At 36.6% G+C, this 15,345-nt stretch overlaps 1 protein-coding gene across 2 annotated transcripts in view; it reads left to right on the top strand.

Annotated features, from left to right (window-relative positions):
- The window catches only part of DPYD (dihydropyrimidine dehydrogenase), a 339,118-nt gene that overhangs the window by 125,449 nt on the left and 198,324 nt on the right, over positions 1-15,345 (top strand). The window contains exon 9 of one of the 2 annotated variants that reach the window (XM_053950944.1): positions 11,382-11,443. The exons of the other annotated variant lie outside the window; for it this stretch is intronic. Within the exon in view, the coding sequence (XP_053806919.1) occupies positions 11,382-11,404 (23 nt within the window). The 3' untranslated portion in view covers positions 11,405-11,443. Of the gene's footprint in view, positions 1-11,381; positions 11,444-15,345 lie in introns of those variants that run through there. 2 annotated transcript variants of the gene reach the window in all.

Genomic DNA, 15,345 nt, shown 5'->3' with positions numbered 1-15,345 from the left:
ACTGAACTGCAAATGCCTGAAGTGAAGTCCCAAGGAAGAAGGTCTGCACAAGTCTGTGCAGTCAAGTATAGGAGTTTTTTTCTGATCTGCCTCCTGGAGAGCCTTAGCTCATGGCTCACAGCTTGGAGAATAAATGCCTCCTTCTTCTTTAACACTACATTTCTTGTTTCATATCCCAAGTGAATAATATTCTAAATTATACAATCAGTTGATTCTAATACAAAACTTGTTCATTTTTATTTTATTATCTTCTGCTACTCTTTAATGTAAAAAAGCATTGTTATTAAAAACCAAATACTTTAAAAAAGGAACTCTGTGGAAGAACCTGTTCTAAAATGCTATAGCAGGAATTTGAACTTGCTGTTATTCCTGATTCAGTGTCTTTCTGAGACCAACCATGTACATCAATCCAAGAATTTTTATGACTGAGGCTTTTTCTGTTGGAATTTGTAGTAAGTTGTTATTTGAGCTCTTTAGTCCTCGGTACTGCTCTGGATATCGGTGGAATATTCCTATATATACATGAGAAGCACTAGGCAGTTGAAAGCTTTTAGGGCTAAGATTCACAAAACAGCTTATTTATTGTTAATAGTCTTAGAACACTTTCAAAAATACTAATAATCTGCCCTTGGGCATCCTCATGATATTCACTTGCAAACTACACAGATTTTTTCTGCTTTTACTTACTTATCTTTCCTACCAAAACACTACTTACCATAACAATCTCTCCTGTGCATGTTTTACAAAACACTCTCCTTTTTCCATGAAGTTTTAAGCAGTCTTATTGCCTTATGTCTCATAAATATAATGTTCCTGAATTCATATTCCTTCCACTGCCCACTCAAAAATGGGTGTATCCCCTTGTTGAATTGAATTGACAAAGTTAAGACAAAACTGGATTTATGGTACATGTTGAAAGAATTTTAGAGATTGCTTTAGGAGATCTTCTTGCTCTGCCACTTCTCTACTTCTTGAGAGTGGTGCCTTGGAAGCCACTGCTGGGCATGGGCAGGGCTCAGGGCTTCCATCTGACCTAGGGGTTGTCTTATGCTTCTCAGTGCTCTGCTTCCCTTTTCATCATTGCTTGGTAGGGTTTTGATGGTTGAGGAGCAGTTTGATACAGTGAAAGGCAGTTACTTCATTGTAGGGGTAGACCCTGGCTGTGCTTGAGGCCAGTTTTGATTCTTCATTTACCTTGGAGCACACACACTAGTGATTGTGTTTCTGGATGGGATTCACAGTCTGAGGGCCTTCTGAGTCCTGTAATGTGTGCAGTGTGTGCCCAAGGGAATCTCTCATGCCTCCCTTCAAAGTCAACACATTATTTGGAAAGCTTTCCTCTTCCAGAAGCATTTGTAAACGTACTGTCCAGTGCAGTAGCCTCGATTGTCATGGGAAGGCACATCCTCTGCCCTTCATTAGTTTTAATGCCATGGACGTTTTTAAAGGGAGCAAATATCTGAGAAGAAAATTGTACAACAAAAATCTTTAACTAAGCTATATAAATGTTTGTGCTGCTGTGTCTGCTTTTGCATTTATGGTACTTGTTCAGGCTTTTCAACCACTTGCTAGGGTCATGATACTTTAAATTCTAATCTATACTTTTTTAGTGTTCTAATCTATACTTTTCAGATAGGCCCATTATATTGTTGCTTTTAGTATGAAATTTAAAATAACTATGCAAATGCATGTATTTATGAATACAAAATTAAAGGCTAAGAGGCATACAAGTATTTCTGAGTTTATGTGATATGTTGGTGTGTTCTATAGACTTGAGATCAACTTTGTCATTCCTTGTGCATAAAGTCACATAGATAGTCTTCTGTGTACATTTTATATTATCAAACCATATTCAAAATTTGACACTTGGTCACGTCATAAGGCGTGGGGCACATAGAGTAATTAAGATTGACTTTCTGTGCTGTTAAAGTTTTCAGTGTGTTAATGCTAAATTTACTGTAATTTTTTTTTTATAAAAATTGTTTATAAGACTAAAATACAGAAATAAGCACACTAAGTACTTCGAGTGTTTGGATAATGGTAATACAAATTACATGCTTATCTAACAGAGAAAATTATTTTCCAAATGTTGTCCTTGACACTGTTTTTTTGGGAATCCTTGGGCTATTGTTCATTAATTTGTGCTAAAAATGTACTGAGCTGAATATGAACCATTAGAGAAGGTGAAAATGTATTCAATAGCTAGTGTGATAACTCAGTATTCCCTCAAATGATCTTTGGTGATCAGTTTCGTAGGAAGAAAAAGGAAGAATAATAAGAATTTAAAGATCAACAGATTTCAGCCAATTAATCTTTAATATTAATATTGTCACTGTATTGAAATAGTAGTCACCAAGTAGAAACCTGCATTGTATTACTGCATTTCTAAGAGTTGTCAAGGTTTTATTTGTTACTGTTCCATTGATGTAAAAGGAGATGGTGTAACTCACTTCAGATTTCATAGGATTATTTTTGTTAGAAATGATTCTTTGTTTATTTGCGACCATTGATAATAGATGTGTATTTGGGTGTGATGCATATGTTTAAATAGATTCTAACACTTCAGTAGATAGTAGAATGTCAGTACCTGATTGTTATTTAAATTGAAATTTGATTATTAAGCATTATTAGAGATAATTTTGAAATAATTCAATATTTATAGCTTTTTCACTAATACATTGGATTTTTAAAATGAGAACAGGACTACCTTCCAAAGGAAACAGTTACTCTAATTTTATAGATAGCCTATTGCTTAGTAGTTAGACATTGGAAATATCACAATTCATTTTTTCAATATCTGAGTGACTTAGACATGACTGCATTTCTGTTTGTTGGTAAACATAGGCTTGATGCTTCTATTATGGCCCAGGACAAATCTTTTGTAGGTGAAAAATGATGGCCAAATTTTTATCTGTGAGAAATTTATGACCCTGAGATCAGCTCAGTTGGTCAGAGTAGTGACACCAAGTGGTGTCATTGGTGGTAATGACACCAAGTTGGTGGTAATGACACCAAGTTTGTGACTTCAAGCCCTTCATGGGTGATTCATTAAGAGATGGACTTGATGATCCTTGTGGGTCCCTTCCACCTGAGTGTATTCTGTGATCTAGAAATATTTTTATTTTGTTAAACTTCACCAAGTTAGATAAGAGTCTCTCCAAAACAAAAGAAATGTTCTTAAAAAGACTTTACATACTTGGGTGACCACATGTCCTCTCTTTACATTTTTTTATTGCTTGTCTCCTTACACTCAAAGTTTGAGTTCTTGACTGAATGAAGTCTCTTGCAGAAAGAAATCTGCAGTTAGAAGAGATAGAGTGACCATTCTGTGCATGAAGCATAATGTACTTGGTTGTGGTCTCTGTACTAATCACCGGGATAAAGTTCTTGCCCGTTTTCTTTCTGTAGTAGCTGCTTGATAAAAAAGCTTGTTGGAAATTTGCATTAAAAAAAATTCCTTCCTGCAGTAGACAGAATCTGAAGAAATCACCCCTAATTGCTACAACCTATGCCTTCTTTGTGCACAGCTTTTTCTGGAAATCCCAACAAAACTAATTAAAGAAAGTTCTGAAATGTTAGCACTCTTTAAATTGTAGGGACGTAAGAGTCTTAATACAACCTCTACATTGACAAGTTGGTTTCTTAGTTTTCAGATGCAAATATGGGCCTTTGCATGTGCTGAATGTGCCCTTTATTGTATTGAGGCATAGAAAATACACATTGTAGCTCAGTCACTTCTGTAAAGCTGCCTTGGAGGGTGAATAATCCTAGATACAAGCATACCGTTCAATGTTCTTTCAGAAAGATGTAGAATATGTAAACAAAATGTTTAGTTAAAGAAGAGTTGAGTGAATTGCTGCTGTGGCAGGAGATGGTAGTAGTTTTTTACCTGAAGCACGCTCATTGCCTTTAATTTTTACTTGGTTAATAACAAAAATATGAATCATGTAGAGCACAATAGATCACTGGAAGGGAGCATTGTGGTGGGATGGTCTGCTGAGGGTGAGACTTTTGGGCTCTGGCTATTGTCATCCTGACTGAGTTCATTCTTCTCTAAAATCATGTTGGAAGATTGAAATGTAGCACTAAAAGGACTGTGAAAGTGCTCAGTACTGTAAAGTGATGTGGGGAAGCCATACTGTGTTCTTGCTGGCAAATGTTCAGGCTGTTTCTTGAAGCTACAGAAGTCTTCATCCCTAAGCACTTGCAGTTGTGTGGCTTACCCAATTTCATTTCTATTCCAGCATTTTGAAAAAGATGTGTAACAACCAATAGAGCAGATGAAATAATGCAGATTTTATTTGGCAATATTGGTATGAATCCAGCAATATATCAATGATCACAAGGAAGTTGAAATTTTCTATCAGATAACTTCTTACTCACATTGAAACATTTTCTTTAGATTTTCCCCACGAGGATTATGCTGGTAAGGATGTATTGTATCCTACGTACTGTTTTCTGAAATGAAATTTTAATAATTTATCAAAATTGAAATGTATCTTGCATAGCGCCTAATATATATTTATTTCAACCTTTCAGATATGAAATTATCTAGACCAGAAATAGTTTGATTACATGGTTGTATTTTACTTAGATGTTGGAAAAGAGATTTGAAGACAGTTTGATTGCATTTGTGTTGCCAATTTGAAGAGCTGCCTGACTTTGTTTCCTTTGGTTCTTAAAGAAAAAATGCTTCTGCTTGTATACCACCCCTTCTAAAACTCCATGGAGTAGGATCTGCCATGCAGTAGGTGATTCTAATAATCATTCAGTAGTAGAAGGGTCAGGGACTAACCAGTGAATAAAAGTCAAAACTCAAAATGAGGTGCCTTTCCTGTTTAGCACTGGGCAGTGATAGATACTGATAATGTTTGATTAATGAGCAGCCGACTTGCACTGGGTGAAAACATCTGTAAGAAATGATTTATTATTTCAAAGGTATTGGAAGCTTACTGTATCTTGTAGATTCAACTGTGTGTGCCTGAATAAAATAAATGAGATGCAACATGTGAAAAATGAAAACACATTACTTGTAAAGGATATGTCACAAGCAGGGTATTTTTGTTCAAGTACGCTTTGTCACTTTGGGGATTTTTAATGTTGGTCTGAATACAAATCATTTAACTGGCTCATAAAATCAACCTAGTTGGAATTCTTGCATCTATCACTGAGACAGAAATGAGGGTTAAACTTAATATGCTGGAACTGGAACATCCCTTAAATTTTTGCATTTGGCATCATACACAGCTGTTTGAACTGTACATGTGAACAGAAAGAATTCTTCCAGCAATGTCATAGGAGTGAAAAAAATGTAATGATGTAATTTTAACATTGAAATTAGGAAAATTAATTAATTTATAGAATCATTAAAAGGTAGTATCATTGATGTTGGTAAAGTTTCCTGTAAATATGTCTATGAACCAATGTCTGATTCTCTTCTCCCTACTCAGGCTGTGTTTGAAAATGAACAACGACTTGTAGATGGAGATCTTACTTTTGCGTACTTGCAATTTAGTCTTGTAGTTGCTGGGTAGTTTTTTAGCCTGCCTTTGGTTTATAAAGTGACCTTATTCTGTGCTACGTGTCATTGGCTGTTGATCTGGTGTCAGGTCCCTCGGTTCTGTTCAGAGCTGCCATGGAGCTGGGAGCACAGAGAGCTAATGATGGTGCAGACTCACCTCCATCAAACTGCACTGTGTGTTCAGACAAGCTGGAGTGCCCTGACTCCAGGATTAGAGAAAACTGCCTTTTCTCTAGGTTTGGAAATAGGAAAGGTGGGCCAGTGGAAATGTAATCCGCTCTCCAAATCTCTCCTCTTTTGCTGGGTCAGTGACTGTGGAACACTTCTTTGTAGTGGGTAGTGTCTGGAAATTCTGATATATGCTGTTCTGTAAATCTACACCTATTATGTGTATATACTTTATCCACTTTCTTACTTTTCTGTCCTAATTCAGTGGACAGCTAAAATTTTTTTCTTCTTGGGATTCATCACTGATTATTTATATGTGTATAAATGCTAGTCAAAAAAATACATGTTTCTATGTTGTGCAAAAAAGTATAACCTGATTAAGATCTTAATAAAGGTGTGCCAGTTTTTGGTAAAATTGGATGATACACTGCAATATCCCTTGAACCTAAATTCACACTGATTTATGTGTGTGATTTAGTACTGAATAGCAAAAGCAATATTTAGTTATTTAGGGTCAAAGTTGTTTATCAGAAATTTTGTTTAAGATCTTTTTTAGTAGATTCTATTCATAGCATTTGATATGTTCTTCATATTGTTTTGGTCTTACAGTGTCTGATATAGTGGGAGTTAACTAGTAGAAAAAATCATCTTTATCTTCAATTCTTTTTCATATTATATCTGAAATAGAAAGAAAAGGAAATTATCTTGTCCTTGGACTGTGCCTCCAGCCAGTTCTTCAGAGTCTTTAAGTAATGTCATAGCTTTGAGTTAGAAGGTTCTCTTGTTCATGGAGAGGTTGGCTCATCCTCTCATCAGACCCTAGAAGTTACTTTTCTAAGATGTACTAGACAGTTAAAGCTATTATGGAAGTGGAGGGCATCAGGTTTTACTCTCACTGGATTTCATAAAACAGAGCTCCAGCAGTGACAGCTCCCTCTCTTTAATGTGGAAGCCACAAATTGACTACATTAAAGGAGTGACCTTTCAACCTACGAACTGAGTGGAGTTAGAGCAGCTTGCCAGCTATGAGGTCTTGGTAGCATCTCTGCAGCAGGTGCTAGCCTAGAGAACATATGGATCAACAGCTGGATACTAAGTCCTCTGAGCACTCTCAGGATCCTGACCCATTTGTATTTATGGAGAGAGAGGGGAAAAAAACCCCAAAATCCAAACCAATCAAACCCAAAGAAGTAGATAACTAGAATTTATAGTGATGCTACATGTATGTTGCAATAATTTAGTCTAGAAGCTAGATTGAAACTTCAGGAGCAAAAGGTGTCAAAAGCATTATTAATGTGATAATTTCTGCACTGAAAAATCTGGATCCAGATTCTTTGGTCAGGCAGCTAAGTCTATAAGCAGTGAAGCATGAAAGAGGTCAGATCTGCTGCAGGCTTATTTGCAGGGTTCTTTTGTAAAAAGTATGCAGAAAGCCAAGCATGATATTTCCCCCTTTCCGTGTCCACCAATTTCACAAGAAAATCATAGTACACCTATAGTTAATACATCTTTTAATGTCCTTTTTTGCTGTTTTGTTTAGTGATTGCTTGCAGCTTCTGAATTAAACTGTCCTCACTGTGTTGCAGATAACTTCTAAAATGCCACTGAATTAAGGTTACGATTAAGGACGGAACTGTTTAATGCAGTCAGATTTTTGCATGCAATGTGCTTTATATTTTTAATCTTTTTTCTTTAATATCTTTGTAAAAAAATGCACAGTGAAATCTGTGCAAGCTTTTGATCTGTATTATTACACAGTATTTACAGCAAGTTTGATGCCTGGCCCTTTGTATATATGCAGAAATGGAAAATGGAAAACCTTCTAATAGCATTTCCTTGAAGTTTTGAGCAGGAACCACACAAAATACACTATCACTAATCTCAGGAGTGCCAGAACTGTGCTACTACTGCATCTTGGCATGTCACCTTTTCTAAGCACTAAATATAACTATTTGATCATTCCTATTTTGTGGCAGAGACCTTTTCTTAAAGGCACAAGATAACTTTAATGGTGTGGAATAGGCAAGCAAAAAGCAAGACAACTCAAAGTGGAAAAGTCGAGTTCATTCTCCAGTTGTAAGTCTGGAAATTCAGTCTTTGTTGCTAAGACTCTGCAGACAACAAAATTTGTCTCAAGACTGACTTCTGGTTAGGTGGCTTAGAAGATGAAGCAGGAGAATAGGAAAAGAGAAGCCTGGTTTAAGCAAGTTTATGTTTGCTTGATATAGCTAGCAGACCAAAGAATCATTTAACATTCTCTCTCTCCAGTTTGTCAGAATTTGGTTTAAAAAAATGGAGTACCTTTCCTCATGTATGTGTGCATCTGTGAACATGTCGGAAAAGGACTCTGTTAAGGGTTGGTCCAACTGCTGTTTCAGTTACATCAGTGCACAAGGGGAAGGAACAGTGTCACATGTAGGTAAGGATTTGAATCCATGATTTAATTTCCATGTGTTTTGCATAGAACAAGCCCAGCTCACTAGACAAGGCAGGTTTCCTGGTACGTACTAAAATCACTTGGAAAATCTGTGGTTGAACATACTGGAGCTATTTCTCATACTTTAGTTAAAGAATAGTAGGGCCTGGTTGCATAACAAATGCTGTGTCTATAAAGGAAGAATTTTATACAAGGACAAAAAAGTATTCTTAAATTTCGAGATGATTTTTCACTATTTAAAAAAAGTTCATAAACTGATTCATGTGTCTAAAAATGTGTTATTAGGATTTTTGGTGCCTCTTGAAACTTCTGCCACTGTAGAATCTATATATATATGTTTTATTGGCATTTTAAAATTTGAAAACAGATTCAGGACTTAGTGCTTCAAATGTGCATGGAAGTGAGTGAGTAAATGTAAGGATCCCTCCTTAAGTCAGGAGTTATTCACAAAGTAGTATTCATAGATGTTGAAATACATTTTACAGTCGTCTTAGTGGCTGTATTATATCCCAGGGGTATGCAAAAGTCCTTTACTCAAGGCACTGTTATTTTGAAAAGTCACTGATTTGGGGTCCTTCAGCTGTCATTGTTTTCCAGTGCAGTGAGACTTTGATAATAAACTGCCATATGCAAGAATTATAAACTAATGCTGCAAGATAAAGTTCATTGTGCCATGGTGTGCTTTTAAAATCCTGTGCTATTTTTGCTCATGTTCTTCAGCTGGGATGGAAGTGTATCTACAACAGTATGACTAATTATCTTTACATGCATTTATCACTAAATAAACTTCACACAAGACAGCAAGATTGTTTACTTAAGCAGTATAATACTGGGAATGGAAGATAGCTCTAGAACATAGGATTACATTGCCAGAATGGCACTATTTATTAAGCTATGATAACGCTAATGTTCCTTTTTGATGTATAGCATGTGTGACTTCAGCTGAACTTGTAGAGAGCCTTAAGGATGTTTCATTGAACATTTAGTATGGCAGCAAGCCAGAATACATTTAGCCTAAACCCAGATGACAGGTTGGTAATGAGGTAGTGATTGATGACCACTGCTTCCATATGAAAACCTGCTTGATATGCTGGGGGGAAAATGCATTGCTAGCTCTTTTTATTTCATTCCCTCTGTATTAGTTATTTTTACTATGGAGGAGTAGCATTGGCTGCTGGTTATTCAATCCTGGTTTCACTTTTGAATGAGAATTGAGTACTCACCTGAGACTGTAGAAGCACAGCCTAATGGCTACATTTATATGTATTTCAAATCCTAATTTCAGTGGATTTTTATTGTCAAAAATAACACTAATTATATCACTTACGAAGCAGCCTATAATATTATTACCTGCCCCTGTAATTTTACAAGTCTTTGTGATTCACTTTCTGTGCCATCTAAATGGCATTGCTTTCCCTTCTGATATAAAAAGAAAAACTTGGCCCAAGGGTTGTAAACACATGGGTCAGGCAAACAAGCCTAAACAAAAGACTGCTGATTATTTTGCCTAGTCCTGTTGAATGCTTCTGTGTAAAGACACTGCACTCCTTATTTAGATAAGGGGCAAACTGTGGTTCTGTGCACTAAGGAGGGTATTTAAGCCATGTCCTTCAGCCAGATTCCATCCTGATGCCTGGATTAGCAGTAAGGGTTAGGAGGAGGCAGCAGAGGCCTGTAGGGGTTGTATCCATAGCTGTACCCAGTCAGACAGAGTGGATATTAGATGTCCCCAGAACTGGAGGATAACTAATGGGATCACATTAAGGCCTGGTTAGAAATCACCCAGGGATGCAGCAAAGGGCACTAGGGCAGCATAAATACCTAATGTCAAAAGAGACTCATTATTAGTGTTTTCCCAGGCAGAAGTGACTTTTGGTCAGGAAGGGGTGAGGAAGCTTGTCACCCTAACCAAAGTGACATTGCACTTCCTCAGAGCAGAAGTGCGAGCAACAGAAATGGGGATCAGTGGTAGAATCAAAAGTCAAAATAAGGAGGTCATGAAGCAGGGCTCAGGCAATTTCTTCTCCTGCTGCTTCCAAAGATGTAAGGGAAGTTTTCATGCCCCCTGGAGACAAAGTGACTGACTTTTCAATAAGGAATGAATGCAATATTAGAATGGGAGATTTGTGGGATGAACATGCATTGGGCCCAAATGAGAAAGTGGGTCCAGGAGCTGCAAAGTAAGAGCTAAAGTAATCAGTAATGCCTCTTGGTGAAAGAGAGGGTTCTTGTGGAATTGCAGTAGTCTACAGACACAAAGGAAAGGGATAAAGGAGAAAGAACGGCCACAGAGCAGGGCTGGATTCAGATATGCAGAACAAAATTCATCTCTGTATGCACAAATGGAAAATGATTATGTCAGGAACAATCATCTGGTCTATCTAGGTTATTTAGCTTCCACAAAACTAACATTGTTTTTTGTACTAAACCATACCCCTCTGATGTTTCCATTCTTCTTGTGGCTTTTGCTTTTACACTTGCAATGTTTTTTGCAAACTCTTGTTTACTGCATAGTAAGCTCTTTGAGGAGCACTGGTCTTCTTTTTCTGTTTGGAAGGTACCCACATCCCACATGTTCAGCACCAAAAATTAATACCTTTTGACTTAGATATGTCATTCATTTGAACTTTCCATTCACTTGGCACTTCCATTGTATAAATTCCTGTGTATAGCTGTAGCATCTCCAGGCAGGTGTCCTGTGAGCTGCAGAATTTTTCAATTCAAGTTTGAGCTAAAAAACTGATTTCTTTTGAATGTTTTGAGTGAGTTTGTCAAATGTTCACACCTATAAACTGTCCTTAATTGAGACAACCACATTTTGTTGTTCACTGACCAGTGACAAGATGGAGCAGGTCCATTGATTTTTACCCTCTTCCTCGAAAGACCTTAGTTTTAACAAGTAGTGGCAAGTGAGGACATAGTCTTTCAGTGGAGATTAATGGCCATATGGTGTTGTTGCTTATACACTGGAAAGCTTAGTTATTTACTGTAAAATCTGACTCAAAATTCTATACGCAAATCAGAAACTCCTACTTGGTTTGTTTCCATAACAACACACAAAACAACATCAATCACTTATAGTAGAGCTCCACACTCCATAATTAGGGATGCAGTTTTAAGAAGTGTGGGAGGAGTTCTGTAAAGTGTTTTTATGTTAAAAACAACATTAAGCCTTGTTCTCACAAAAGCTTATGCACAAACTTCACTTAACAGAATGTAATTAATTCCACTGGCATTTATGGTATGTCTCCACAGCTCTGATGCAGTGTCTGGAGTGACTACGCATGCCCTGCTCTATCGTGTCTGAATGACTGGAGTATAAGCAAGGTTTCCTTGAAGGCAAGCTTGCCTTCTGTATGGGGAGCAAATGTGGGGGTTTTCCCCAACAGACAGTCAGCTGACCACTTTACCCTACCAGGCATGGGTTTCAGTATGAGAGTAAATGCTTGCAGTACGGCAACCTGTAATATTGGAGAAAAGTGATAGCAAGAAAAAACTGATTAAAGCACTTTATGTAGGGAAAACGTTATGAAGTTTGCTGTGTATCTTTTAAATATAGAATTTAAGCCAAAAGGATATCTACCATATATGGTATTTTCCACTAGTATCAGGAGTATTCATACCTGACATGGTGGAGAATACTCTCCACGCTGTCTTCACTATTGCAGTCAAGGACAGATACTGCCATATAAAGCTGTTACAACATCACAACACCTTCAGTGAGGCAGTCCCACAGCCTCACTGATGCCTTGCAGTAATTTACAGATTGGAACAGTTTGAAGTAATCAAATGCAAAGTATTACTTCTCCACTCTACTTACTACTTGGCTAAAAAATGGGGAGAGTTGTGTGTAATTGGATTTTTTTGTGTCGTTTGTTAGTGTTTGGGGGCTTTTGCTGATTTTTTTTAAAATACACATTATCTATATTTTAAAGAACCAACAAAACATGCTTTAAGTTCTCCTGGCATTTTTGAGGCAATAACTAAAACATTTTCTCTAAAGCATCTTATAGCTGACAAATCCTTGGGCCCTTAGGCAAGCTGTGTGTGAGTCTTGTTGCTTTCAGCTGCTCAGAGACAACACGTGGTGTGTGCCTAAGAAGGAAAGGCTGAAGGGGAAAACCCTGAACAAAATGAGGGACAGTTTAAAAAAAAACCAGATAAATGGGAGAGAAGACAATAGTAGAGAAATGGGAGACAAGAATTTCTATAATGAAATTGAACTGAAAAAAATTAAGGAAATAAAAAGAAAGAAAAAGTAGATAGAATACATAAACTGGGGAAAAATAGGGGAAATAAAAGTGGAAAGACATTAGATTATCTATAAAGATGATAAAATAGGAAGGATTAAAATAAAACAGAAGCTCATATAGTTGTTCTGGCCACATTTGCAATAGTTTTCTTCCTTTGATAACCTAGATGTCAGCTTTCTCTTTAAAGAAAAAGAGCGGCTGAATGGAATAAATGTTTTACTGTGTTTTGATCCTTTCTGTCCTTCATAAAATATTAATTGTCATGTATACCAAATAAGTAAGATTTAAAGTTTAAAAAAAAGTATTTACATGAAAACCTCTCCTGACTGGTCAGCTGTAGTAAGTTAAAAGATGGGGAAATGTGTATAGTCTGAGGATTTTTACACTAGTTTTAATTATGTTTCTTATTTATCTCAAAGAATAAGCATATTGTTATATCAGTGGATATATTATGGGATTTAAAAAAACCTCTTTATTAAATCACAGCTAAGGTTGCTAGGTGACATGTAAGAGAAGCTATATAATTAGACATGTCCAAAAAAAGTCAAATAGTAGAAAGTAGTAATCCTGAAGGAAGGTTGCCATTGTCTGTACTGACACCAAATGACCATTTCATTCAAATGTGCACTTCATTAGAGAGTCACCTCCTGCTTGGCTTCTGCAGCTGAGGTCTTACTACTCTGTGTGGAGTCGGTGGAAACAGGGAGACTTTTAATTAAGTGTGAATTTTGATTTGCTCTCCGAATATCCCTTTGACAGCATATTATTCCTTGGTTTTTAATATTAGTAATCACATGTTTTTCCCAAAGACAAAGGTAGTAGCTGCCCACTGATATGTGTGAGTCTTTCTACCTTTGTCAAACCTTTACAGGCTACTGACAAAATAGCTATGGTGTGACACAGTCTGTAGATGTAATCCATCTCCTTAAAGCAAGGAAGGAAAACAGTAGGAAAATAGCAAAAACAAGCATTTTACAATAATTAATAGATGTCGGGGACTCGTTTCCTGTCTCTAGTAATTAAGGAGCTCTCCCAGTACACCAGGCCTTTCAAAGACCACAGAGAGGGGCCTTTCAAGGACATTGCTCCCATCTCTCATCACCATGGATGATTCCTGTGTGGGGCATGGGTGGTCTGGGTTCCTCCAGTGCTCCAGCTGCAAGCAGGATAAGTGTTCAGACAATGCTTGCACTAGCACTGGAGGCAGAAGGTAGTCTGCATGCTTCCCACACCATAAAAGTTCTAGCTTGAAGATCCACTCTTCGAGCCTTTTAAAATCCTAGTGTGTGAATTGCCCAGGAGCCATCACAACCTGGCTTCTATTGTATGGTCCTCAGCAAATCACTTAAATTTCTTTGCACATCTGTAAAATGCAGGGATAAATGTTGATCTCTTATCTGGGTCCTGGATATTTTGAGGATTGACTGTTTGTGTAGCACTTTGCAAATAGAAAGTGCTACAAACAGTAAGTGCTATTTGTTACTCTTGGTATCAAAATAACTCATGCAGCCAAGCGTAGAGTATGGCTTGCTGTCTGCCTACCTGATTTGCATTCCTACAGTGAAAATAGGAAGCTGCTGCTATAATATCAATACCTGCTTTTTATAAATTTTATGGCTCTGCTGTCTGGTCAGAAATTCTGCATTACATCTGCTATACATTTAATTACAAGGCTTCAGAAATTTTAAATATTATGTTTTCTTCCTTTTTTCTTCAATGCCACAACAGCATTCCATTTATGGCATCTTCCTCATGGCTTCATTTGCTGAATGTGTGTTCTGTTAGTTTCTTCAAAGGTGTTTAGTTGGATGTATGATTTACCCTTTAATAGTAAATGTTAGCCCATTCTGTAAAATTGTTGCAATTAGGAATTTCGGTTTCAGCCCAGTGTTCTAAATGATGTGTGTAAATAATTGAATGAATAAATAAGTAAATAGTGAAGTGTCCTCCTCTATGGTGCCTCAATAATAATATATTTTTATCTTGCAAAGACTGCATTTAGAAACTATGTCACTTTTTGCCCCTTCAACAGCTTTTAATTCAGATATTCTGAAATATAGCTTTCATTATTTTTTTCCTGAGCTATGAGTCTCTAAAAATGGCTTTTTTCTTTTAAGTTGGTGATAGAGATGAGCATGGAAAAAAAAAAGTTATCTGATATATATAAATGTATATCTGCTCAGCATTTGATTTCAGGCTCAAGGGTTACTATAATTGTAATCTCTCCCTCCAAAAATTGGAGGGCATGAACTTCTGGGAAGATGTGTACTTAAAGGTATGGAGCTGTATCTGTGCATATGCTGGGTGACATGATTGCCAGTGCAGGGTTAATGAACTTTCAACCCACATACTCTACCTTCAACATGCAGATTTGATTTTGCATTTGAATGCATACATGAATACTTGTTTTCTATTTATATGTATACTATAATCAGAAATAAAAAATTCAGAATCAGAGGTAGACTTTGTTTTAGCAAATGATTCTGTTTATCTGAGTCCCTCTCTCACACACAACTGTTGTTGTTGCTAAGGTTAATTAAAGTCATTCTAGGTCTAATTTTATATGTAAAGCAAAACTAATTTATAATTTAAAATACTTGTGTAAAAGTCTTGGTTCCATATAACTGATTTGGTTATGCTGTACTTCTGAAAGAAAATTTTATCAGTAGGGCAGTGGATGTACAAATCAAGATTTTCCTTCTATGTGGTAGAATTTTTGCATGGACTTTAAGGAAGCTCCAGGATTGATCAGTATCAGTTGTAATCTGTTATAAAATTACATGAGAGATAGAATTACTGTTGTTACATGTTGCAAACATCCACAACTGTAGATAGTGATATTTGAGAAGTTGTTTTTAAATGCTAATAACGGAAATAATCTGTGAATGGAGGAAAATTGTATTCAGTTTTTGATTTTAAGTTGTTGTCCTTATCCTACACTCTGATTTTACAAGATTATTGAGTCA

Source organism: Vidua chalybeata, chromosome 9 (assembly GCF_026979565.1).
Source record: "Vidua chalybeata isolate OUT-0048 chromosome 9, bVidCha1 merged haplotype, whole genome shotgun sequence".
Lineage (NCBI taxonomy): Eukaryota > Metazoa > Chordata > Aves > Passeriformes > Viduidae > Vidua > Vidua chalybeata.
Note: the sequence above shows the minus strand (reverse complement) of the source record. Positions and strands in the feature narration are given on the sequence as shown.